Consider the following 26943-nt stretch of genomic DNA (forward strand, 5'->3'; position numbering starts at 1 on the left):
GAACACAATTACCATATGCCCTATGTTGGAGTAACATCTTTAGTTACATTGTCTATTTAATACTCACAACAACCTTTTAAAATATGTATAATTGTGCTGATTTTACAAAGATACCAAGCTATTATCACTCCTCCACCTCAGAGATCTGAGAGTCTTAGAAGACTTCAAAGTTCCTACCTCTGTAGCTGCAGAAACTTGATCTTGTGTTTCGTATCTCCTCCACTGCTGCCGTCCTTTCACTGCCAGAAGAGAGCAGCTCTTCTCTCTCTCTCTCAGAACTTCGCATGTGCTGTTTGATCTGTTCAGAAGGTTCTCCAGTTCTGGCATAGAGGGCACCTTTTGATCTGAGATGTGTTTCAAATTCCTTCTCCTTATTCCATTGTTTACATCTTTCGCACGATTTGTTATTGCTTATGCATCTGTACATGTGTGCCCTCATGCCGCCTTTAGGTGGCTTCCACAAATCCAATTCAGACTGCCTGACTTCCACGACAAGCACCTTTGCCCACTGAGCCATCTCTCTGTTTCCTCTTCAAATATCTTTTAAAATCTCCTCACCAGATTATAAGCAGGTCGGTACTGATCAGTACTTTATTGGGTAACCGGAAGCCACCCACTTCTTGAACAGGCAGTTGACATCAAAAGGCTGCGTCTGGGGCGTGGGGGCATGGAAAGTGGTTCACTGGTTATGCGGTTAGTCCTGCTCTTCCTAAGGACCTCTGTGTGCTTGTAGGGTGTATTCATTTATTTTTAAGGTACTGGGGTTAAACTCGGGTCTTCCGTATGCTAGGAAAATGCTCTACCGATGTTATACTCCCAGCCTGCGAATAACAATGTTAAAGAACACAGTCCCTGAGCCTGGAGAGACAGTTCAGAGGCTAATCGTACTTTTTACTCTTGGCAGAGGATCTGGGTTCAGTTCCCAGTACGCACATAGTGGCTCAAAAACACACTCCAGTTTCAGGGGGTCATGCAGGTTCCTGACCTTCTCCGGCACCAGGCGTACATGTGGTACACATACATAAATGCAGGCAAGACATCCATATGCATAAAATAAATAAGATTTTTTTTAAAAATCGCAAGTGCTTGTGACTCCAGAGCCAGATCTGACGCTCACTACTGGTCTTTGTGGGCACTTACTGTGGTATACACTTACCCAGATACACAGGCATACACATAAATAAAAATAAATTATTTGGGAAAGAAAAAGGCTGTATCTGGAAATGTAACAGTTGAGAGAGCGCTTGCCGAGCATGCAGGACACCCTGGATTTTATTTCCACACAGCTTGTACTGAACATGTGATGCACACCTGTAATTCCACTAGGAAGCAGGGGGACTAGAATTCAAGCCCTCAGGCACATGGTGAGGCGCGGTGAGTGTGAAGCCAGCCTGGGTTACAAGACACTGACTCATAAAAAAAAAAATCTTCTCATTTTTTTCCTTTTCAGTTTACTACAGAGCCTTCTAGGAAAGCAGCGACTTAATACTGAGAGCAGTTAACTGCGTCCCGCATTGCTCACTCTGGCCTGCAGGGGACAGTGTGGACGGAGGCCTCCTTCAGCACTTTCTAGGCTTTCTGCCGCTCTAGGTGACTCAAGGTACCGACTCGGGCGCCCGGAGCGAGAGGCGGACCAACCGGAAGGGGCGGGACCAGGCGCGATCCCGCCCTCAGGCCGCCTCTGCGGCCTCGCCCCGCCCCCTCCCCCGCCCGGGCTGCCATGGCCATTCCCGGCATCCCCTATGAGCGACGGCTTCTCATCATGGCGGACCCTAGAGATAAGGCTCTTCAGGACTACCGCAAGAAGCTGCTAGAGCACAAGGAGATCGACGGCCGTCTTAAGGAGCGTGAGTGAGCTTTTCCATACTCGCAAGTGTCTGGGCCTGCTTCCACCTCTGACAGAGCGGAGGCTTCGGCCGAGCCCGGGCACAGGGCGCCCGGCTGGGGAAGGCCTGAGTCCAGGGAAGAGGCGCTTTGTCATCCCGCCCGAAGCTGGGTGCAGCACCGCCGAGGCCGTGGAAACGGCCCAGTCCCAGTCTGGTGGCATAGAGCACAGCCGGGGTTCTGGGGTAGAAGGGGAGGGGAGGATTAGAGGAGAGAGGAGCACTTGGGCTGAGGAAATATCCCAGGTTGCAAGGGAGGCAGGGTTGGAGGCAGGGTTGAGACCCAGGGACGGAAGACGCTTGGGTCGAAGAAGCTCCAGCAGGACGTGGGACTCACGGAGGCTAGTGCTTGGAGCAGAGAGGGCCCAGTGGCTGTAATAACCTTTCTTGTCTTTCCTCGGGCTTCGTACTAGGTGCCAAGTTTTCCGTGCACCCTGAATATTTGCGTTTTGGAAAGCCTTCGTGGTTTAATTAAATGAGGGAAGACCGCAGCCTATGATTCGGTGAAGAATTGCGTTGATTGATTTTCCTTAGTATTGACAACCAGAGAGTGAGCCAGGCGATCTAGTGTAGCCGGGAAAGGTCTGATAAACAGATCATCATTTAGTTTTGTAGCACATCTGTAGGTGGCAGGATGTCACTATCTGTTAAGAATGTAACTTTAAAAATGTCTGCACTAGTATGTATTTCGTACCAAAATAGAAATACGATATTTTCGCTGTTACATTTCTTTTTAAAACATGTCACCTATCCATTACGAAGTGCAGAATCTTTTTGTGGTTTGATACAGTGCGTATGAAACCTACATAAGGTGAAAGAGACGTAAGTAAAACTTTTAACGCAGTTATTATTTAATTTAAAATGTTGAAATTTTATTATTTCAGTAAGGGAACAATTAAAAGAACTTACCAAGCAGTATGAAAAGTCTGAAAATGATCTGAAGGCACTACAAAGTGTTGGGCAGGTAGGTGGTAAGGTTTGAAAGTGAGTATGCCCTCCCACGCCCCTTTAAAGATGTTGGCAAAAAATAATGCAACTCTTTTCTTTCTTAGATTGTGGGCGAAGTTCTTAAACAGTTAACAGAAGAAAAATGTAAGTGGCTTAACGCACAAATTGGTTAAAAAACAAAAAGCCCCAGTTCCTTCCCAACTTTTGAAATGCCTGTTTTATTTTGATTTTTGAGACCAGGTACCACTATGTAGCTCTGGATGCAGTTCCCTATACTAGAGCAGGCTGGTCTTGAACTCTTTCTTGTACAAGAGATCTACCTTCCTTTGTTTTCCAGTGGCAGGATTAAGGCGTGTGCCATTATGGAAGGCTTTTAAATTCTTATTTATTGTGTGTGTGCATGTGTATGCACACATGTGGAGATCAAAGCACAACTTGTGAGAGTCGGTTTTCACCTTCCACCATATGGGGTGGGACCCAAGGATCCACCTCAGTCAGGGCAATGGGTGTGGCTATGAGTGCCCTTATTTGAAGAGCTATCAGTATAGCCCTCAAGTGTCCATTATTCTAGTAGTAGCAATGCAAGGAATTGGTATTTTACATATGCTAAATTTTGTATTTACTGTTTGGAGGTCAAAAATAAAACTACAGCCACCATAGATGTAGATGTATTTGTTTTCTAACTTTTTTTCAGTTCATTCTTTTTTTTTCCCTAGTCATTGTTAAAGCAACAAATGGACCAAGATATGTCGTAGGTTGTCGTCGGCAGGTAATACTTTTTGTTTGTATAAAACTTTGTAACTGAGAAAAGTACTTTCATATGTTTCTTAATTCTTAAGGTAGGCAGGTCAGGCACTGTGCCCATAATGCCCAAGAGTGATTTGTTTTTACTGACTAGCAAAACCTGGATTCCAATCAAAGACTTTGCTCCTGGGAAGTTCAATGGTTCACATTGCCTTCATCAGATATTTGTTCTTTTTTAAATTTTTTTTATTTATTATTTATTACAATTATTCATTTTGTATCCCAGCTGTGGCCCCCTCCCTCAACCCCTCCCAATCTGGGCTGCATTGTCTTCCTCTGTGGCCTGGCAAGGCTGCACCCCCCCCCCCCCCCCGGGGGGGGGGCTCAGAGAGCCTGCCCCTGAGTTCATGCCAGTAGATACTTGTTCTTAAAAATCAAATCATTTTAGAACTAGAAAAAAAAAAATGCTTTACTATATTTCTTGAAGAAGGTGAAAGTGTTAGGCTATCAGTTACCTGTGTTTTACATTTAAACATTCAAAAATATTACTCTACAATAGTTAATTTTATAGGAAGTCATTTAGACCAGAATGGTCAAATTGAAATATCTCTGAATTTCATTTTGTAGACATTAGAAAATGTCAACAAGTAGCTTAGAATAGTTCAGTAGCATCTGTGATCTATATACCATTCTGTTCTGTAGGAAATATCCTAAGCATTTAGTGAAGGACTTTTCTGAGTATTTGTCAGATTGCGTTTAAGCTTTCATTGTTGGTTTTGTTTTATGCAAGTGGGTCTTGCTATATAGCCCATAGTGGCTGTAAACAATACTAGTGTTTCAGCCTCTTGAGTGCCAGGACAACAGATATCTGCTATTATGTCAAGTTCAGGTTTTAAACATTGCTATAGCATGACTCTAGGATAGTATTTAATATAGAAACTAAATTTAATCTTAGGATTTGAGTATATAGTTGGATGTTTTTCTAAACAAATATTACAAGCCTAGGAGCTGGAGAGATGGCTCAGCAGTTAAAAGTACTGGCTGTTTTTCCAAAGAACCTGGGTTTGATTTCCATCATCCACAAAGGGGCTCATGACCATCTGTAACTCCATTTCTAAGGGATCTGGTGTCCTCCTCTGGTCTCTATGGCATTAGGCATGAACGTAGTAACAGCATACATGCAGAAACACCCATAACATAAAATAATGATTATTTAGAAATTATTGCAGGCCTGGGGTTGGGGAATGTAGCTCAGTAGCAGAATACATGACAAGCATATGAGAGACCCTGGGTTCAATCCCCAGTAATGAAAATGTATTTTTGTGGGTCTGGAGAGAGGGCTCAGCAGTTAAGAGCACTGGCTGCTCCTCCAGAGGACCCAGGTTCAATTCCCATCACCCACCTGGCAGCTCATAACTGTCTATAACTCCTGTTCCAAGGGACTGACTCCCTCACATAGACATACATGCAGGCAAAACACCAGTGTATGTAGAATACAAATAAATTATGTTTTTTTAAAGAAAAGAAAATACATTTTATGTTCTAATTAGCTTTTATATTCCTTTCAAGGCCCTCTGGGTACCAAAATTTGGCATTCTAAGAGACTGTATTAAAATAGCTTCCTATTAACTTATCTCTTTTCAAGTACTTTGCTTATAAAGGTTATTATTTAATGCTTAATCCATTAAATTTAGTGTTTTGCCTATTCTCACTTCAGAGTGTGTGTTATATGTGTGGTGCATACCTGTGACTGTGTGATGCACCTATGGGAAGGCCAGATCAGGACATCATCCCTGTGTAACTGCTTTGAGACAGGTTCATATAGAACTGGAAGTCTTGGCTAGGCTGGCTGGTCAGTGATCTCCACCTACCAAGGCTGGGCTAACAGGCACCAGTAGCCATGGCTGGCTTTTGACAGATGTGAGGGAGGTGTAAGCTCAGGCCCTCCCTCTTGATAACAGTGCTGAGTGATTTATTTACTCCTTACTTTATTTTGAGATGACATAGATAACAGCATCCTATGTTTGTGCCTGCGTGGCCCCTTCTTAGCCTTCCACCCCCAACAGCCACATTCATCTTGATGATGTTTTTGGGACTGTCCATGTATTCTATAGTGCCTGGAAGATACTGGTGGGCCTTGCAAAGGAAGCAAATGTTGCTGAGCAACTCCAAATCCCTCCCTAATGCAACACCCAGCCCCTCCCCAGTACTGATGTAATCACTGATGTAATTATTGTTTTTTCTCTAAACATGCTGTATCCTTGAACTTGGGTACCAAGAAACTTTCCAGAGAAGAGAGCCCACTCTTGGTCTGGCCATTAAAAAAATAACTCAATAGTTTCAATTGATTTAATCAGTGCTGGTATCAGCAACTAGCTTTAGTGGATCATTTCTTTTACTTACTTACTTACTTACTTACTTACTTACTTACTTACTTACTTACTTACTTTATTCATTCATTCATTCATTCATTCATTCATTCATTCATTCATTTATTTATTGTGCATGCAATATCTGCATGTATGCTTTCACACCAGAAGAGGGCGCCAGATCTCATTATAGATGGTTGTGAGCCACCATGTGGTTGCTGGGAATTGAACTCTGGAAGAGCAGACAGTGCTCTCAACCACTGAGCCATCTCTCCAGCCCCCAGTTCATTTCTGTTTTAATGAGCACAATATTAACTGTAATTCATTTTAGAGTCCTGTACAAAGTAGTAAGTTAGATTTCTGGAAGTGAAATGGCAAACAATTTTAAAACTATTGGAAGGTAACTTTTTATTTCTGACAAGATCTTCAGTATAATGTGCATCTATTGAATAGAGTAGCCCGTTGTAACCAAGTAAGTCACCATGCTTGGGTATGCTAGTAATTTTCAATATGCTCAGTTTGAGCTCTGTTGTGTACAAGGACAGAGGAGTGAGGTTCTTACTTGTCTTTTGAATTCCTTTATGGTTTTTGTTTTATTTTTGGAGACAGGGTTTCTCTGTCTAGCCCTGGCTCTTCAGGAATTTGCTCTTGCTCTGTAGACCAGGCTGGCCGCAAACTCAGATCCACCTGCCTCTGCCTCCTGAGTGCTGGGATTAAAGACATGCAGTACCACTGCAGGCTTGCATTTTTTAGATTTTTTTTTTTAACTTCATCAACTTTATTGATTTATTACCTGCATGCATGTCTATGTGAGAGTGTCTGATACTCTGGAGCTGAAATTATAGACCGTTGGGAGCTGTTCATTGCTGGGAGTTGAACCAGGGTCCTTTGGAAAAACAGCCAGTGCTGTGAACTGCTGAACAATCTCTCCAGCCCACCCCCTTTTTTTTTTAAACAATTACTTAATTTTTAAAATTTTATTTTTGTTTATTTTATGTGCATTGGTGCTTTGTCTATATGTGTGTCTGTGTGATAGTATCGGTTCCTTTGAAACTGTAGGGAGTTACAGACAGTTGTGAGCTGCCATGTGGGTGCTGGAAATTGAACCTGGGTCCGCTGGAAGAGCAGACAGAGCTCTTAACCACTGAGCCATCTCTCCAGCCCATTTCTTAGTATGTTACTTAGTATATTAGTATGTCAGTAGTTACTTAGTATGTTACTTAATATGAAACTGTGGTTTCCTTATCTTTTATAATTATGTATATACACTTTTTTCTTCTAAAAAGTAAATGTATTGCAAACCATTTCCTTTTCTTTTTTTCTCCAAAATGTTCACTAAGGGATTGTTTTTCCCCTGTAAATGTTCTAGTACTAGTTTCCAAAATAAGTTTTTACTATAGATTTTGAGTCAGTATAATGAACAAAATTATATTGCATAGTGAGCCTTTGAGAATAAAATTCCAAAGTCTATCCCTTCTTCAAAAACATGGCCAATTCACTGGATAAAGACACTTGCCGGGCTGGAGAGATGGCTCAGAGGTTAAGAGCACTGTCTGCTCTTCCAGAGGTCCTGAGTTCAATTCCCAGCAACCACATGGTGGCTCACAACCATCTATAATAGGATCTGGGGCCCTCTTCTGTCATGCAAATGTACATGCAAATAGAGCATGCATATGTAAAATAAAGAAATAAATCTTTAAAAAAAAAAAAAAGACACTTGCCAGTAAGTGTCTGCCACTAAGCATCTACCTGAATTTAATCTCAGAAACTCGTGGTCAGAGAGAGCAGACTCCTGCAGATTGTCCTGACTATACACACCGTCCTGTACACACCTGCGCACATGCACGTAAACAAGCTTAAAAAAACTAAAAAGGCGGATTGTAGAGATGGCTCAGAGGTTAAGAAGTACTGGTTACTCTTCCGGAGGTCCTGAGTTCAGTTCCCAGCAACCACATGGTGGCTCACAACCATCTACAATGAGATCCGGCACCCACTTCTGGCCTGCAGGTGCATATGCAGACAACATTGTATACATAATAAATAAATATTTAAAAAAAAAACAAACAAACCTAAAAAGGCAATTATTGCTTTGGGGTTTATGTATCTTTTACTTCATTCTGAGGTTGTAAAAAGGACATCCTTTAAGGATCACATAGACATACCTTTAAGTTACTACTTTATTAGCCCTTCTGTTGACAAGGTTACAATGTGCTATTTGTCTTTATGATGTATAAAAATGGGTATGGCTTCTCAATATTAAGCTCTTGTTAAAGTAGTCTTCCCTTTTTAAATGTGTTAATACCTTTTGTTTTATAAAACCAGCTTGATAAAAGTAAGCTGAAGCCAGGAACGAGAGTTGCTTTGGATATGACCACACTAACCATCATGAGGTGAGTTTCTTATTGTTTAGTGTAGTTGTCACAGAGGGAGGCTTTTCTAAAAATACATGATTTGTGGAATCATAGAAGATTTACTGCTTCTTACCATTTATTTATTTATTTATTTTTAAGTTAAATGTCTTTAGAAGGTACTTACAGGTGCTTGCATGATCCATAAGCTGAGAGAAAATAAAGCCCCTGATTTTTTTCATTTTAGGTATTTGCCAAGAGAAGTGGATCCACTGGTTTACAACATGTCTCATGAGGACCCTGGAAATGTTTCTTATTCTGAGATTGGAGGGCTGTCAGAACAGATTCGGGAGTTAAGAGAGGTGGGTGTTGTATTCTCTGATCTCAGACTGCCACACCATTGCTTTTAGGATGCCTAAAGAGAGAATTACGGTATAAAGTCACATTTTGTTTTGTTTTGTTTTGTTTTGGCTCAGTAGTATTTTCCGCATATTATACATTTGAAACTCTTGCTGAGAATTACAGTGAATTTCTAGCTACAGGAATTAATGGAGCTTGCTATTTTGGATATTGTTGGTGTGAGGAAAATCCCACTTTCATAGCGAAAGGAGAAAGGGGGAAGTGAAGACTGATCGCCATTTACAGTTGTAACTGTCGTGTGCTTAGGTCAGGACATACTGGGCAACATGCTATGCGGGGCCTCCATGAAGCCAGTGATGTGAGCATCTCAGTGCGATGGGGACTGTTGTTACCTTGGCCGTAAATGTTTTGACTTTTATTTTTTTAACTATTTGTTGCTCTTTAGAAAATACTGGCTATAGAACTGACCTAAAGTTTTTAAGCTTTGAAGTGATGAGTCAGATTAGGATCACCTTGTCTCATAACCTTGGAAGTTACATTGTTTTACTGATTTATTTTTCCTGAGGCAAACCTAAGTATTTAGGAATGAAGTGAGCAGAGTTGGGAGGTTTTGGTTTTTCAAGACAGAGTTTCTCTGTGTAGCCTTGGTCGTCTTAGACTGTGTACTTTGTAGAACAGGCTGGACTTGAACTCTCAGGGTCTACCTGCCTGTCTCCCAAGTGCTGGGATTACAGGTGTGTGCCAACTGTTCATAATTCATTAACCTTTTTTAAATTGTTAAAAGTACAGACTCCTAGGGCTTTTAAGATGGCTTAGCCAGTAAAAGTGCTTGCCACACCAGCCTGGATCCCGGGGATGCAGGTAGAAGAGGAAAGGAGAACTGACTCAGTTGTCGTCTGATGCCCACAGGTGTGCTGTGCGACACGTGCCTCCCCCCATCATGCACAAGTACATGCACACATGCTCGTGCATGGGGACAGAAAGACACATAGGGACGGACACACATTCATGCACAGGATAATAATAATAAATTTAAAAATGTTTAAGCAGTTGTCTTGAGTGGTTTGGAGATTGGAGTAGGGCACACATTCCAGGTGATTGTGAGACCAAGTTTTTGTGGCAGTTTATAAGGAAGTACTGGCCTGATTATGAAATAAAAGCTTAGACTGCTGTTCAAGTCAGTGAGAGAGTAACAGAAGGGAAAGGAAGTTTTCATGAAACTTGCATCCTGTCTACCACGGAGCAGGATTCACACATACACTTTTTATTCTCAGATATTTTAGAATGTTGGTGTTTTTGGGTTTTTTCCACACTTTTGTTTGTAGTAATCATGCTTTATGGCATAACAATCACAGAAACGTTGTCTCAAGTAGTTGGTACTGTGAATCAATTTGATAACCAGATCATTTTCTTCCTTCATCCTTTTTATCTTCCTTTTCTTCCTCATCTTCCTCCTCCTATTTTTCTTTTCTCCCCTCCTCCTTTGAGACAGTATCTTCTATATCTCCGGCCTTAAATTTCTTGCATATCTGAAAGTTACTTGGACCTTCTGGTCCTGCTGCTTTTCCCTCCCTGGTGGTGCAGGTTGTGGCACTCAATGCCACATCTTAGGCAGTGCTGGAGATGGACCCAGGGCTTTGGACATGTTAGGCAAGAACTTTACCAACTGAGTACATGTCCAGCCCTTCCATTTTCCTTTCCGTGAATTAAAGAGTAGAAAATAGAAAGAACTGGCTGGGACATAGTGCCAACAGGAAATTCTATATCTTTTCTTTTAGTTATCTATTATGACATCAAAAACATTCTTTGTTTGGTGACCATTTTGTGTTGTATTCTCGAAATTACTATATTTTTATTCTTTGCTGGTTGTTATCTTTTTTTTTTGTTATCATTTTTTAATAGTAGGAATTCAGTTTAGGACTTCACATATGCTACCACGTGCTCCACCACTGAGCTGCACTCTAGTTCTTTCTCACTTTGTCTTTTGAGACAGGGTCTTGCCTGATCTTGATGTTTGTCATTCTGCACTGGCCTCCTGAGTATCATGGATTGCAGATGTATGCCACTTGGCCCAGCTTCTCTGATTTTTTTTATACTATAATTTTATTGAGATTAAATGTTCACCTAATAAGTGCACAGATTTTAAATATGCAGTTCAAGCACATTTTTTCAAAGTATATACCTGTGAATAATCAAATATGTACCTTGCTAAAAACTACTTTTAAATTTTAGTTTTAAGAGATCTTCATCTGAAATAAAACCAATAATATTTAAATCATTTTGTACAGCATGGAAGTGTAGTTCTCGTAAAGATTTTAACATGGTATTAGACTTTAAATATTATAAAATATATTAAAATGTTTTACTGTTTAAGAAACCTGCAACTTCTCTTCCAGGTAATAGAATTACCTCTTACAAATCCAGAATTATTCCAGCGTGTAGGGATAATACCGCCAAAAGGCTGTTTGCTGTATGGACCACCAGGTTGGTATCAGATTATCTCTGTCTCTTCAGTAAAGGAGTAGATGAAGGAATTTAGGAAGTGGTAGGTAGGAATTTAGTGCAGACAGGTCAATCTCCACTTCATTACGAGTAAGAATGAGGTGAGGGATGTGCATCTGCTGTTCCCTCGGCTACGTGGACTCTGCCTTAGGCCCTGTAATTCTATAGGCTACAGTCCTCAAACCACAGTTCATGAAGTGGTGTTCCCGAGACACTGTGATGGAACTTTAAGGTCAGAACTATTATCATCAAACTAATACGTGATTCGCTCTTTCCTCATGCTGACATCAGCTGATGGTAAAAAGGCATTGTAGGTTATGTTGCTCAACGTTGGCATCAACGGTGGTCACTGTTCTTGACTACCACATACTTGCATTGTCGGCAAAAAATGCCAGTTCCACTTTGCAGTGTTGCTAGTAAATGGGTAAAAATAATTAATTTTATTAAAATTTCATTCATAAGTAATGTTTTGTGATGAAATGGGAAAAATACGTGAAGTACTTCTGCACAGGTGCATGCTGAAAGTATAGTGTCTTTAGGAAAAGCGTTCATCTAGTTACTGGGGTGCCATCTAAGTGAGATGCCTCACATGGGATAGTTTCTAATTGAAAGGATGGTTTACAGTCTGTCACTTGTTGCTTATTGGTGATTAGAAAATTGGTTATTCACAATGGCAATTGATTATTTAGTCTACATTTTTTTTGAAGGAGTGAAATAAGTGGTACATACTGTTGTCATAGAATTTGAGATATCAACTAGAATATTTGAAGACAGTTTATTTTTATGAATATGTGTGTCTTAGTTAGGGTTTCTATTGCTATGATAAAACCCATGACCATAAGCAACTCAGAAGAAAGTGTCTATTTTAGCTTACACTCTCAGGTCACACTCCATTTCCGAGAGAAGTCAGGAAAGGAACTCACACAGAGCAAGAACACAGAGCAAGGCAAGCTCTGATGCAGAGGATTGCTGCTTATTGGCTTGCTCTTTGTGGCTAACTTAACCTGCTTTCTTTCTTCTCTTCTTCCTCCTCCTGCTTTTCATTCTTTAGTTTTTTTGAGACAGGGTTTCTGGCTGTCCTGCACTCTCTTTGTAGACCAGGCTGGCCTCGAACGCACAAAGAACCACCTGGCTCTGCCTCCCCGAGTGCTGGGATTACAGGCCTGTGCCATCATGCCCATCATTTAACCTGTTTTCTTACAACACTCTCCAATGTCAATCACTAATTAAGAAAATTCACCACAGCTTGCTTGCCTATGGGCCAGCCTGGTGGGGCCATTTTCTTAGTTGAGGCTCTCCCTTTTAGTAAATAATTCTAGTCTGTGTCAGGTTAACATAAAACTAGCCACCGTAGTGGATGTTTTGCCTACATGTATGTCTGTATATGCATGCCTGGTGCCCACAGAGGCCAGAAGAGTGTGTTAGATCACTTAATATAAGATTTACAGATGGTTGTGAGGCACCATGTGGGTACTGGGAATTGAACCTGGTTCTTCTGAAAGAGCAGCTATTACTCTAAGTGGCTGAACATCTCTCTCCGTGCTTACTTAACCAAATGACTTGACAGCTTTAATATGTTAATTCGAGAAGACTTTTCTGGTGAAATATATAGTGATATCAGTAGATGATTTTGAATATTATATAAGGGGAAAATGTGAGTAGTTGAGGAATTTGCATTATTCACTGAACCTGTAGTTAACAATTGATGTTAAAGGTCCCATATATAGTTAAAAGATCTGTTCAGGAGCTGGAGAGATGGCTCAGCAGTTAAGAGCACTGTCTCCTCTTCCAGGGGTCATGAGTTCAATTAATCCAGGCAGCCGCATGGTGGCTCACAATAGTTATCCAGTACCTTCTTCTGGGTGTGTAGATGTTCATGCAGACAAAAGAACCTATATACATAAAATACATGTGTTAAAAAATTTGTTCAGTGTGTATAGCTCATTTGTAAGAATTTTTCATTTATTTCTAAAGTTCTGTATTCGTGCTTAAAATTACAAGATGAGGTACTATCTACACCTATTAGAATGGCTGTTATCAAGAAAGGAGTTAATGAGGGAATGAATGTGATGAATATCTGGTATTGGCAAAGATGGAGAAAAGAGAAGTTACATTCCTGAAATGAACATAAATTGATGCAGGCATTTTAGAAAACAGTATGGGGTTCTTCAGAAAATTAAAAATAAAAGTATTGTGTTCCCTAGCAATCGTGTGTTTGTGTGCAGGGCAGTTGAAATCAGTATGTTGAGACCTTTGCACCCCTGTGTTCAATGTAGTATTATTCACAATGGCCAAAGATAAGAAACGCTCAGTATCTGTCAGCTTTGGAGGGGATAAAGAAAATGTGGTACATAGACATGGTGGAATATGGCTTAGTCTTCAAAGAGAAGTGACTTCTGTCACTTGTGCCCACATCAGTGGGTCTTGCCGCAACACTGAGTGAGGTGAGCAGAGAAAGACAACAGCCAAGTGATCCCACTACTGTGGAAGACTCGAAAGTTGGACTTAGGGAGAGTGGTTTGTTCACAAGGGGCTGAGAGGTGGTTGAGCTCACAGAAAATACAAAAATATTAGCTATTGGTATATCGGGTATTTCTAAATCGATGAAAGAATAGACTTTGTTTTCGCCACAAAGTAATAAACGAGTTGATATAAGTTAATTAGATTGATGTACTCTACTATATACACACATACATATACACCAATGTCACATTTTAAATGTTTACAGTTATTTACCAACTAAAATCAGGAGAATATTTCAAGTTAAAGTTTTAATATTGCAAGTAAATTACTTTAGAATTTTAAATGGAAATTTTATTTAGGATTTAGCTTCAGTTTTTAGAAAATTGGCTACCAAAAGGATTGTGTTGTTGTTTTATGTATTTGTGTATATCTGTGAATGTAAATGCCATATGCACCCACCCATGGAGGCCGGAAGGTGTTGGATCACCTGTAGCTGAAGTTACAGGCAACCATGAGCTGCCTAACAAGGTGCTGGGAACTGAACTCTGGTCCTTGGGAAGAGCAGCAAGCATTCTTTACCACTGAGCCATCTCCCCAACTCTAAGATTATGTTAAAAGGATTTTAAATTATTAAAGGACATGCTGGTTGTACTTTCAGGAGGGGGTGCTAGCACAGCTCATACCTCTCTGAATTATGGTTTAGCCTATAGAAAAGTGATCTGCCATAAGCCAAACAATGAAGGGGAAGAGTATTAGGAATGTCATTGCACACAATTTAATTTAAATAAAACATGGCTCTTTGAACAAATGAAGATAAGGTTTCTTTTGGATCCCAGAATCTAAACAGTGTTTATATGAGTAATTCAGCTAATATTTGGTTTAAATGGGCTTATTGGGAAATGTTACTGTTTTTACTATTTTCTACAGAGAAAATATTTTCCACTTTATCAAATAACTCGGGACCCAGGAATTACAATCTGTGTTTCTGTTTCATCTGTCTTGCGGTCTTTTTCTGCAGTTGTACATAAAATGTTTTTACATAAAAATGAGTTGCTGTATAAAGTACTGAATTATGCCATAATAAAGATACTAATGCCTTGTACTTTAAAAAAAAAATGGTTCTGGTTTTTAACCCAACCCTGTGTGATATTTCTAGGCACTGGGAAAACACTCTTGGCACGGGCTGTTGCCAGTCAGCTAGACTGCAACTTCCTAAAGGTAAGGGGAGATTGTGTTATAATTTTCTAAATTAAATTCATTTGAATTGTCTAACCTATATCACTATTTTCTTTTCATCAGGTTGTATCTAGTTCTATTGTGGACAAGTACATTGGCGAGAGTGCGCGCTTGATTAGAGAGATGTTTAATTATGCCAGGGACCACCAGCCATGCATCATCTTCATGGATGAGATAGACGCTATTGGTAAGAATGGCACCTTTTCCATTTTATCACAGATACTCTTGTGTTCAAAGAAGTTGTTTTGCAGTTGCGATCTGAATGAAGTAGGTAGCACAATGAATGGATAATGGGACTTTCCAAAGGTTAGAGAGTGTGACCTTTAACCCCAACTGCTATTACATTCTGTTTTATTAAATGATGGGCACAGAACAAAAGAATAATGTATTTTCAAATTTATTACTTTAGGTGGCCGTCGGTTTTCTGAGGGTACGTCAGCTGACAGAGAGATTCAGAGAACTTTAATGGAGGTAATATTTGGTAAAGAGGATTTATAAAAAAACACTTACTAATAAAACCTGCACATGGCATATTTGAATGTGGAAGCTGAAGAGTTAAACATGAAATTTGAAATGTTGCCAGGTGTGATCACATTCCTGTGGTATAGTCCCTAGCAAGAAAAAGTACTAGTGTGTAGTTTGAGTAGATGGTTTCAGTGTTTAAGAGTGATTGCTTTACAAGTACGATGGCCTGAGACTCATGTGAAAAACGTCCTTGGCAGTTGTGCACCTCTAGTGCCAGCATGCTGAAGGGTGGTAGAAACAAGAGAATTGCTTAGACTTGCCCATTGCCAAAGTAGCTTCAGGGGCAGTGAGAGACTCCATTTTCAGGGAATAAGGTAGAGAGGCAGAGCAGTACAGCAGCGTCCCTCCTCTGGTGGTCTCCAAAAGAATCTTCACATACACATTAAATCTACACACATACAAAAGGAGGAAATGACTATTACTGAAGAACAGGAAAGATGGGAAAGGTTGATGAGTAGGTACCAAGTAGACAGGAAGAAGCAGGTGTGTTATCTGGTAGGGACAGGGTTATCTATAAAATCATATAATATGCATTAATGAATGGTAGAGAATAGTGCTTTCACCATAAAGAAATGATGAGTGAGGAAATACATTATGTTTAATCTGATTTAAGTGTTGTACATGTGTACATGTATTAAAACATGACACCATCTAAATGTGTAGTTTTAATGTTTTCCTATAAAGAAGAAAAATGAAGAGAAAATGGATACTACAACACAGTTATATATAAAATTCTACATGGTAAAATTGTACTATTCTATAGTTTTTTTAATAGATCAGCTCTTCAGGTGTACAAATTATATCATTTCTTAAGCATGTGATTTTGTGCTAGCTTGGTGAAGGTATGAGTAACAGATATATTAAAGATATCAGTGATACATGGGTTTCATGCTTTTGGATGCTCTGGAAACCACTCTTTGATCTTTATTGCTAAGACTGTGGTAGCTACAATAAATTTTTAAAAAGTATTTTTTTATTCATAATACATATAGTGTATCTTCACATCTACCCCACCTCCTTACTCTCCCTCTGTCTAGACATGCCCAAACCATTCCACCTTCATGATTGTTTTCTTTTTCTTTCTTTTTTTGTTTTTGTTTTTCGAGACAGGTTTTCTCTGTGTAGCATTAGGTGTCCTGGACTCACTTTGTAGACCAGCCTGGCAGTGATCTGCCTGCTTCAGCTTCTCTGGGTGCTGAGGTTGTTCTCTTTTTTTAATAATTCATTCAGTCCAATTATTGTTTCCTGCTTGAAATTGTCAGCCTATGAGGGAGTCACATCTTTGAAGAAAAGTTACTCCTGTTTCCCAGCAGTCATCAGTCAATAACTCCTCATACGCTCACAAGCCCACCAGTTATGTGAGAATTATTGCCTGGCTTGCTCTCAAGCAGGTACTCATAGCTGCTGCGAGTTCATGACTGCAGTGCCATCTTTTGTCTAAAAGATCCCAGTCTCTGGTTCTTCTCTCTGCCCCATAGTTCATGATGGAGTCTGGTCCTGGTGGGCCAAACTAGTTTTAATAATGGAGATGATAGGTGGTGAAATGAAGAAGGTCCATAGATCACTTTTGCTGCCGATGGAAACTGGGTACCACAGGTCATTTGGTTTTAATTCTTTTTTATTGTAGTATTTGAAAATCACTTTACAAATTATACAGACCTACTCAGAAAAAGAGCATTTTTCTTTTTATATTTTTAGATAGCCTGTCTTCTGTGTACCCTTGGCTGGCTTGGAGCTTCTACAGAGACCAATTTGACCATAAGCTTAGGACTATCTCTATATACAGTATTTGAAACTTAAAATAATGCTTTGGGGCTAGAGAGATAGTTCAGGAGTTAGGAGCACTGGTTCTTCTGGATGACCTGGGTTCAACTCCTAGCATCCACAGTGTATCTCACACCTGTCTGTAACTGCAGTTCCAGGGCTTGTGACACCCTTACATAGAGATGCATGCAGGCAAAACACCAATGAATATTAAAAAAAAAAAAAAAGAAAGAAAGAAAGAAAAAAAGATTTGGTGTGATGGCCCCAGCAACATTCAAGAGGCAGAGGTAGGTGGATCTCTTGAGTTTGAACCTATCCTGGTCTACAAAGAGAGTTCCAGGTCAGCCAGAGCTGTTACATGGAGAACCTGTCTTGAAAAACAAAAACCAAACAAGTCTTAGACACCTTAAATTGGGTGCCTGCGGTTATAGTGCAGTCGGTAGAGTTCTTAGCTAGTGTCCATGAAGCTCTGGGTTCAGTTCCTAGCTCCAACTGAGCCAGTTTAGATGGCCCATGGCTGTAATCCGGAACTCCACAGGTAGATTTAGGAAAACTAGAAGTTCAGGCTTATCAGCTACGTGGTAAATTTGCTGCTAGCCTAGGGTACATGAGATCCTGTCTCAAAACAACCAAAACTATAAGAGGTTTATAAACTATAAGAGCCGCATAATTATTAGTGTATTCGTATAATTGGTAATGCCATCAACTGGCAGACATTATCTATCAATTAGTTATCTTTTAATTAATTACTTGATTAAATTTTGTGTGTATGTTTATGTGTGCATGTACACGCCCAAGTTTGGTAAAGTCTGTCTCTAATATTTTATTTAGTTACTAAATCAAATGGATGGATTTGATACTCTGCATAGAGTTAAAATGATCATGGCCACAAACAGACCAGATACACTGGATCCTGCTTTGCTGCGTCCAGGAAGATTAGATAGAAAAATACGTGAGTTACTTTCTTTGTCTGCTCTGTTTTTCTGTCTGTGTCAATTTTTTTCTTCTCACCCAACCTCTCTGACCCCATTAAACTAGCAACTGGAGTACAAAATAATTTCTTGTTATTTTCAGATATCGATTTACCAAATGAACAAGCAAGATTAGATATATTGAAAATCCACGCAGGCCCTATTACAAAGCATGGTGAAATAGGTAAGAAAGTAGAGTGTTTTATTCGTGTATGCATCTGATAAATAAAGCATAGCACTATGGGATATTACTCTTGGCTTGCTGAACCTAGTTTTACATTTAATAAACATGGTGGTTTTAATTCAGTAAAAACTTCCTGAGAATATAGTGCTTAGAGTTAGAAGGGCTAAAGATGGCATAGCAATTTCTGGCCATTAGAATATTTTTGCTATTGTCAGGAAAAACAGATCAAGTAAGTGAAATATATTGCAGATTAGAAGGTGATAAACGGTGTAGAGAAAAGTAAAGTAAAGGAGATGGGAAGATGTGTCGGGAGCAGCAGGAGGAATGTATAGATTTTGAAGGGGGAAGGGTTAGCACAGTGACGGACGGCTTTATCAAGAAAGCCATATATACGTTTATTTAAGTGTTTCCATGTGTGGTGTATATGTCCACCCAACTGCAGGAGCCCACAGAGGCCCACGGGTGTCAGGTGGTGGATCTCTGTAGCTGGAACCACAGCTAGTCGTGAGCTCCCTGATGTAGGCCTCTGCAAGGGCAGTATGTGTGAGCCATCTCCCTAGTCCCCAAGAAGGTTGTGTTTAAGCAGTGGCTTCAGAAGATGAGAGAGCTAGACATGGATACTGGGGGAAGGTCCCTGAGCAGACGGGTGCCTAGTACACTCAAAGAGCAAGCAAGAGGCCAGGGCCTCTGAGAGAGTAAGGAACAGTTAGCAGCAGAAGTCTTAGACATGATGGTGGTGACAGATTGTTTAGTGTCTTAGGGAGGCCATGAGGTAGGAACTTTTGACTTTTAATTTTTCTTCACTTTTAGATTTTAATAATGATGCCAACCACAAAGATTACATAGTTTATAAGGTTGTATAGCTGCTAAAGGACTGTGTTTAAAAATGACTCCTCAGTTTTTCTTTTTATGTAGTTACCAACTAGGTACACTTTTAAGTTAATTTGAAAGTTGAATTTCATTTTCCTCTTTCAGTATTTGTGGCTAGTCTTGTTTCATCTGTAACTTCTGCTGCTTGTTACATATTTAAACAGCAAATAAATTTTAGGCATACCCTTTTACCTACAAATACTTAAATTCACATAAGACTGTTTTGGCAGCCTGCTGAGGACAAAATGGAGAGGGACAAAGAAATAAACCTAGATCTTTGATTAGGAGGTTTTTCAGTAATTCAGATAAAAGATGGCGGTGATGTGGTAAAGGTTTCCCTCAGATTTGTTGAAGTATAATTAAAGTCCCATAAAATAGTGAAACTTGGGTGTCAAACATGATGACATGGGCCTGTGATGCCCACACTTGGAAAGTAGAGGCAAGATCATCCTTCTAAGCTATGTGATAAGTTTGACTACATGGTGAGTAAGGCTACATGAGGCCTTCAGTCGGTCAGTCATTTTACCAGTAAACTAAATGATGGACACTGGATGTATTTTAAGGAGTTGAAATGATGATACAGACTACGTAAAGAAGCAAGAAAGATTTAGGTTTCGAGGGCTGCTAAGGTAGTTCAGTGGTAAAGGTGCTTGCTCCTGACTCCAACAAACTGAGACTGATCCTCAACTCCTGCAACTTCTTCTTTGACCTCCATGTGTAATCTTTGACATGCACAATCATATTTACAGATGTGCATAATAAATGAATAAGCAAATAAAAATATTAGAGGGAAAATAGCTATATGTCCTATATAATTTAAGACTTTTTTCTTTATCAAATGCTGGCAATAGAATGGGCCTTAATTTCTAGCTATGTGCAGACTTTTATAGTCCTGTCAAAAGTGATTTTGGAGTGGCAGCAATGAAAGTAGTCCTAACGTTTTATTGTGATTATGAGGAGAGGCATTGGGTTCAGATGACTCCTTTTCTTTTAACATCTGTTTATTGTTTCTGTGTGTGTTTGCTTGTTTGGGTTTATGTGCACTGCATGCATACAGGTGCCTGTGGAGGTTAGAGGAGGGAATCGGATCCTCTAGCACTGCCATGTGGGTGCTGGGAACCTGAACCCAGGTCCTCTGCAAGAGCAGGAAGAGCTCTTAGCCACCTCTCCAGCCCTGACATTTCTTTTGTGGAGTTCTGCAGAGGAGACAGAAGAACTAGAGTTTAGCTGAATGGGAATTAGAGATGAGTGTTTGGCAGAGCTTCCATTTTCTCTCTTCTTTCCTCCTTTCCTAAGATGGGTTTTTTTTTTATTTTTATTGGTGTTTTCACCGCATGTATGTTTGTGTAAAGGTGTCGGATCCACTGGAACAGGAGTTACAGACAGTTGTGAGCTGTCATGTGGGTGCTGGGAATTGAACCTGGGTCCTCTGGAAGGGCAGCCAGTGCTCATAACTGCATCTCTCCAGCCCCTAAGACATGTAGTCTAGTTTGGCTTAGAATGTACTGTGTAGTTGAGGATGACCTTGAACATCTGAACCTCTTGCCTCTACTTCCCAAGGCTGTGCCCCCATAACTGGTAAATATGGTTTTAGTGATCACACTTGGGGCTTTGTGCATGCTAGGAAAGAACTTTTCCAACCGTTGTACATCTGCGGCCCCAGAGTTTTCTTTTAAGATGAATAGGTTTACCATGTTTTCTTAAAATGTTGCTAGGAAAGCTCTACAAGTGAAAGGCACTGATAGGGCATTTTGGAAAGGAGTAAGTAGACTGGGAGCACTTTTATCTTATGAGCCTGGAGGAAGAGCACAGTGATAGGCTGCTCAGATAGGCTAGGGACGTATGGACTCTACTGATTGCTTTTATCTTCTCAGAGAAATAACATGCAAACTCAGAGTGAAGATGGGAAATTTGTTACAAATCAGAGGGCAGAGGAAAAAAATGTAAAATAGTTACAGGTGTGAACTGGAGAGATGGCTCAGCAGTTAAGAGCCCTGTCTGCTTGTTCCTGGGTTCATTTCCCAGCACCCACCTGGCATCTCACAACCAGCTGTAACTCTGATCTGAAGGGATCTAGAACACTCTCTTCTGGCCTCAGCACTGCATGAGCATGGTGTGCATACAAAGATGCAGGCAAAACACACAGACACATAAATAAGTTTAGCCAGGCACATGCCTGTAATCCCAACACTCAGGGAGGCAGAGGCAGGTGGATCTCTCTGAGTTCAATCGAGGCCAGCCTGGTGTACAGAGTTCCAGGATAGCCAAGGCTATGCAAAGAAACCCTGTCTCTAAAAACCAAAATAAATAAGTTTAAAGTAAATTCTAAAATATTATGAAGTGTGTATGTAAGTAAGGGGCTTATAAATTGACTTCTACTTGCCTGCTGTTTTTGTAAGAAAGTTTTGTAGTAGCACATCTATACCATTCATTTGTATACCGTTTATGGCTACCTTCTGGCTACATCAGTAAAGTAGTTTTGGCTGGATACTATTTGTCCTTTTACTCAAAATTCTTGTTGACTTCTGAATTAGGTGAATATAGTATAATTGCTTGACAGCTTTAAAAACCCTTTAGAATGGGCTGGGAAGTGGCACAGTGGCAGATTCCTTGTGTAGAGTACTTGAGGTACTGTGTTCCCCATTAACACTAAAGTGAGAATTTCTCAGAGCTGGGCACAGTGTCACACGGCTTTAATCCCAGCTCTCTGGAGACAGAACCAGGTGGCTCTCTGAGAATTTAAGGTCAGCTGGGTCTACAAAGAAAGTGTTAGGTCAGCCAGGGTAAGACCCTGTCTCAAAACAACAACAGCAAAAACCTTTAGAATTTAATGGTTCCAAATAGCTATAAGTGGTTGACTGTTAACACCCATCTCATTGTTCTTATGAGGATTTTAATTTGGAAAGATTGATCTAAACAAAAGATGCTAGGCTATAAGTATCTTCTACAAATACTGCACTCTCTCAAGGTACTAGATACTAATTCCTTGATAGATACTAGATATCCTTAGGAATCCCTGCTCTCAGAAAACTTACAGTGGCATGAACATGATACCTCAGCGCCAACTAAGGAATATCTGGTGATTTCACAGAGAGACTGACATGCCCTGACCTGCTGACAAAGGTGTTTCAAAGTGTGTTCAGCCAGTGTGCTGTTGTTTCCCTCACTGAACGCTGTCAGATTCATAGCACAAAGCTGTAGCTCTTCAAGTCATGTCTATTTTGTGAGGAGGTAGAGAGTTCATGTTTAACTGTTACTGTTATTCTAGATCTGATACAACTTGAAGTTTGCAAGGAAAATCAGAAAGTCAAAAATGCTTACTGTATCATTTAAAATAAAATTTTATCTGTTTTGGTAAAAATTATGTGTGACTTTAGCATATTTTACATTTGACCTTCATGACTAAAGTACATTCCATTTATTGTTACTGTTTTATATACTTATATTTTTGTGTGTATTTATAAGTGCCTGAGTGTGTATGTGTACCACATGTGTCTTGGAATTACAGACAGTTGTTAGCCTCCCTGTGGGTACTGGGAACCAAACTTGGGTCCTCTGTAAGGGCAGCAAGTCCTCTTAACTGCTGAGCCATCTCATCAGTCCCCAAATTATTTTTTGTTGTTTGATTTTTTGTTTTGTTTTGTTTTGTGGTGCAGTGATTGAACTCAGGACTTTAGAAATGGTAGGCATATGCTCTACCACTGAGCCATACCCCTAACCCTTAAGAGTTTTTGTTAGAGTACATTAATTACAAATAATAATGGGTTTCATTATGCCATTTTTGTGCATGTGTGTATTTTATACTTTGGCCATATTCACGCCATTTCCTTTTCTTATCCTTTCCTCTTCCCAACTTATCCCCTTCTACTTTCATGTATTTTATTTTGTCACCTAGTGAGTTTTGCATTTTTTTTTAAATTTGATTTTATTATTTTACGTGTTTGCTTATTTTATGTGTATGGGTGTTTTGCCTATATGTATGTCTGTGCACCAAGTGGGTGCCTGCTGCTTCCAGAAGGAGTTGGAGCCCCTAGAACTGGATTTAAGATGGTTGTTAGTCATCATGTAGCTGCTGGGAATCAAGCTCAGGTCCTCTGGAAGAGCAGCCATCACTCCAGTCCCTGACCAGAGTTTAATGGTGGCTGCTTACAAGAGTATGGACACTTGTGGCTACACCACTGAAAAAAATGTTTTCTTCCTTCCTACTGTAACCATTAACTGCCTATAGATCCTCAGCACTTACTTATGTGTGTTTGAGGGCTTTTCAAGCCAAGGTCTTTGTTGCTCATCTGGCTTGAAACTTGTTTTTCTGCCACTCTTCCTGAATCTTGGGGTTGATTACTCATGTACAACAGGTTTAATGAATCATAGCTTTCCAGTTACTTCTGGTTTTTTACTACTTAAAAGCAGGCACCTTTGGCTGGCAGTGATGGTGCACACCTTTAATCCCAGCACTTGGGAGGCAGAGGCAGGCAGATCTCTGAGCTCCAGGCCAGCCACAGCTACACAGAGAAACCCCTTCTTGAAAAACAACAAAACAAACAAACAAAAGCAAGCACCTTCAAATCTTGATGACATTTTTTGACTGAAAATTTAAAAGTATGTCTCCTTGATTCCAGTTTACTTTGTAGCATTTTTAATTTTTGTTGCTAATGTAAAATAGTAGCAAGGGTAATGCTAATCAAATTCAAAATGAACTAGTCCATTCAGTATTGAATCTTTATTATTGTCTTAATTTCTGTTTTTTTTTTTTTTCCCCTAAACAGATTATGAAGCAATTGTAAAGCTTTCAGATGGTTTTAATGGAGCAGACCTGAGAAATGTTTGTACTGAAGCAGGTGAGAGTACAAAACAGATTTTTACCATCAATAACAGTGGCCCAAGTTTATCTAAAAGCAGAGCTGCCCCTTGTCAGAATTTCAGTGTTTTGTTTATTTTGAGACTTGATTTCAAGAAGTAGAATGGAATGACACAAGGGAGAAAGTACCACTATAGTAGTTGACTTTGAGTTCTTGTAAGGGGCATAAGGGAAATATGAGGATTGAGTGCCTAGAACATTTAGTATTTACCAGCATTCCTCCCCCAGGGGATAAAGTCAGCCCTTGGGGGTGTTATCTCCTAAGCATTTTATGATGCCCACAAGTGTGATGTGTGCAGGATTGTTTGGCACACTGTGGCTGGAACTAGGGTGGTCTGTTCCATGGGTATTTACAAGTCCTGGAATTTGTTTAAAATGAAGTTTTTAAATACAATTTTTTGATACTGGTTTTATTTTTGTTAATAAGTGCCTTTGAAAAACTACCTAGCTAAAGTCATTTAGCTTTCATTGTCCATTCAGAATATTCAAACCCAAGACATACCTGCAGTAGTTGTAGTTATTATTTCAGCGTTAATAAGTCAGCTAACATATGACTTGAAGTATCTAGGGTAATTTATCACACTCCAAAATCTTTATCAGACTAGATTATTATCAAGGATAGCTTTGGTGAAACTGAAGTCAAAAGCAGTATTGTGATTTTAAAAGCTGATGCTATCAATTTTTGATAGCTTTTTTCTTTCACATTGAAAAACTTTTTTTAACTACTTGATGGAAATTGCACATTAATCGGAACCATGCATCTTTATATATGTACATATACATCATATATTGTATGATAGTTAGATCAGATTAAGCTTACCTATCTCCTCAAACGTGTAACCATTTCTTCATGGTGAAAACCCCAAGAATTCTTTCTTCTAACTTTTTGAAATGTACAGTATATAGTGATTGTCCTGCCTATTCCTCCCAAGTGCTGGGATATAGGCATGTAGCTTGCATTACTCGTGACTGAGCCTTCTGTAATCTAGGCAGCTCTACTGACAGCTATAGCCCCAACCTTAAGCCTTGCTTAGGGATAGGTAATCATTGCCAAAATTCCTGGAAGTTTGTTGTTTAGTTTTGCACTGCTGGAGAGCAAACCCAAGACTCCACATGTGTTAGGCAAGCACCCCCCATTCACTAGGTGGATGAACACCGCGCCCAAGTGGTCATTGCACATACTGTTAACTTCAGCCAAGAATGTGTGGTCTCCATAGTTCTGGGTGTTTTTATTTTTATTAAGCGCTACCATTGGACACACACACAGTCCAGATTTAATATTCAGATGATTTTGTTATCTGCCTCATCTAAAAATTAATGCTTACTCTACTTATGGAAATAAATAAACTAGCACTACTGTCCCAGAGATAGTAAATCTATACATCTTCCAATTTACTCCATCAAGTTTAGATTATTTAGTTTTCTTTTACCTTTTCTTTTGAGATCAGATCTTTGCATGTTACCCAGGCTGGGCTCAAACTCGAAATCTTCCTGTTGCAGTCTCCTAAGTGCTGAGATTATTAGAGTGTGTGGCACTCCTCCCAGCTTGGTTTTCACATACTTATCGATAAGCAGCAATTTTATTTTGTTTTCCACAGGTATGTTTGCAATTCGTGCCGATCATGATTTTGTAGTTCAGGAAGACTTCATGAAAGCAGTCAGAAAAGTAGCTGATTCTAAGAAGCTAGAGTCTAAACTGGACTACAAACCTGTGTAATTTACTGTAAGGTTTTTGGTGACTGCATGACTGACATTGGCTTAATGTAAAAATAAAGTTAAGGAAAATAATGTATGTATTGGCAGTGATCTCATTAAAAGTGAATAAACATGTATGAGCAACATAATAGTATGTAATTCAGCAATTCTTTTAAAATTGGTACAGAGGAAAGTTGTATGTTTATTAATGTTGCATTAATTGCAGCAGAACTTTAAAAAGACATGTTGAAGCTTTTCATATTTGATGTGTGAGCATTTTATACAACATTCAAAATGGTTTTAAAGATAGTACAGGAAAGCACTTCTTATGACTTATTTTGTATTTTGTTTTCCTTGTCCTAAAAAATGGAATAAAATCTGTTTTAGTTGTCCTATATATATTCTTGTCTTTTCTAAAAGCACATTTATTCTAGTCCTTTCGGATCAGTAAGCACATGTTTTGAGAAACTGGATGAAAATGAAATATAAGATGGGGCTTTGAATTTTATTTTAAAACATTACTCAAAGAGTCCACCAAGTTGTTGGTGGGTATGGGGTACCTACACGCATCTGTGTCTCCCGAGAACTAACTCTTCACTACTGCAGTTGGGCTATTTTAAAGATTATGGCTAGAAGCAATGCTTACAGTTAACGTGGTTTATGTGTAAAACAATTTCCTTCTGAAATTCTTATGGTCTGGATCCAGGAAAAGTCTGTACATAGATACATAATTTTGCATACCTGTGATTTCCAGAGATGGGTTATTTTCTAGGCTCACCGATGGATTCTATAAATGTTTGTGGGTGGTTACAGATAGAGGGTGTCTACTCCAGGGAATGTTAGTGTCAGAACTCTTCAAAACAGAAGTTCTGCGACCTTCTGTACACGGGCCTTTTTAATTTCATGTGGCAAAGTCGTATAAAGAAATCATCAATTTCTAAAGGTTGAGATTATAGTTAAAGTATTGTTTAAATAAAGACATCTAACTTTAGTTTCATAAATACTAAAGGACCAACCATAAATGATCTGGCAAGCTCCGTGATTCCTTTTTTTTCTCTTTGTGACAGGGTCTCATTTGTAGACCTGGCTGGCCTGGAACAACTCAATGTGTAGATTATGTTGTCCTCAACTCACATTCTCCAGCCTCTGCTTCCCAAATGCTGGGATTAAAGACATCCACCACCATACTTGGCATCTGATTACTTTTTAATTAAAAATTAATA

The 26943-nt window shown here is 39.6% G+C and overlaps 1 protein-coding gene across 1 annotated transcript; it reads left to right on the forward strand.

Annotated features, from left to right (window-relative positions):
- Nucleotides 1-1711: 1711 nt before the first annotated feature.
- Nucleotides 1712-26117, forward strand: Psmc6 (proteasome 26S subunit, ATPase 6). The gene is made up of 14 exons (XM_055612366.1): nt 1712-1847; nt 2768-2847; nt 2936-2975; nt 3548-3600; nt 8267-8334; nt 8540-8654; nt 11049-11136; nt 14774-14835; nt 14917-15040; nt 15263-15324; nt 17974-18094; nt 18217-18297; nt 23934-24005; nt 25624-26117. The coding sequence occupies exons 1-14, from the start codon at nt 1721-1723 to the stop codon at nt 25740-25742; spliced, it is 1212 nt and encodes a 403-aa protein (XP_055468341.1). The 5' UTR covers nt 1712-1720; the 3' UTR covers nt 25743-26117.
- The last annotated feature ends 826 nt before the right edge of the window (nt 26118-26943 follow it).

This window comes from Psammomys obesus, unplaced genomic scaffold (genome assembly GCF_907164565.1).
Source record: "Psammomys obesus unplaced genomic scaffold, mPsaObe1.curated_primary_1811, whole genome shotgun sequence".
Taxonomy (NCBI): Eukaryota; Metazoa; Chordata; class Mammalia; order Rodentia; family Muridae; genus Psammomys; species Psammomys obesus.

What these genes read in the sequence shown, in the direction of transcription:
- Psmc6 (XM_055612366.1), top strand. Translation starts at nt 1,721, where the DNA reads ATGGCCATTCCCGGCATCCCCTATGAGCGACGGCTTCTCATCATGGCG. An exon ending in CACTACAAAGTGTTGGGCAG is followed by an intron (nt 2,848 to 2,935) that starts GTAGGTGGTAAG and finishes TTTCTTTCTTAG; the next exon opens with ATTGTGGGCGAAGTTCTTAA. An exon ending in AAATGTTTGTACTGAAGCAG is followed by an intron (nt 24,006 to 25,623) that starts GTGAGAGTACAA and finishes TGTTTTCCACAG; the next exon opens with GTATGTTTGCAATTCGTGCC.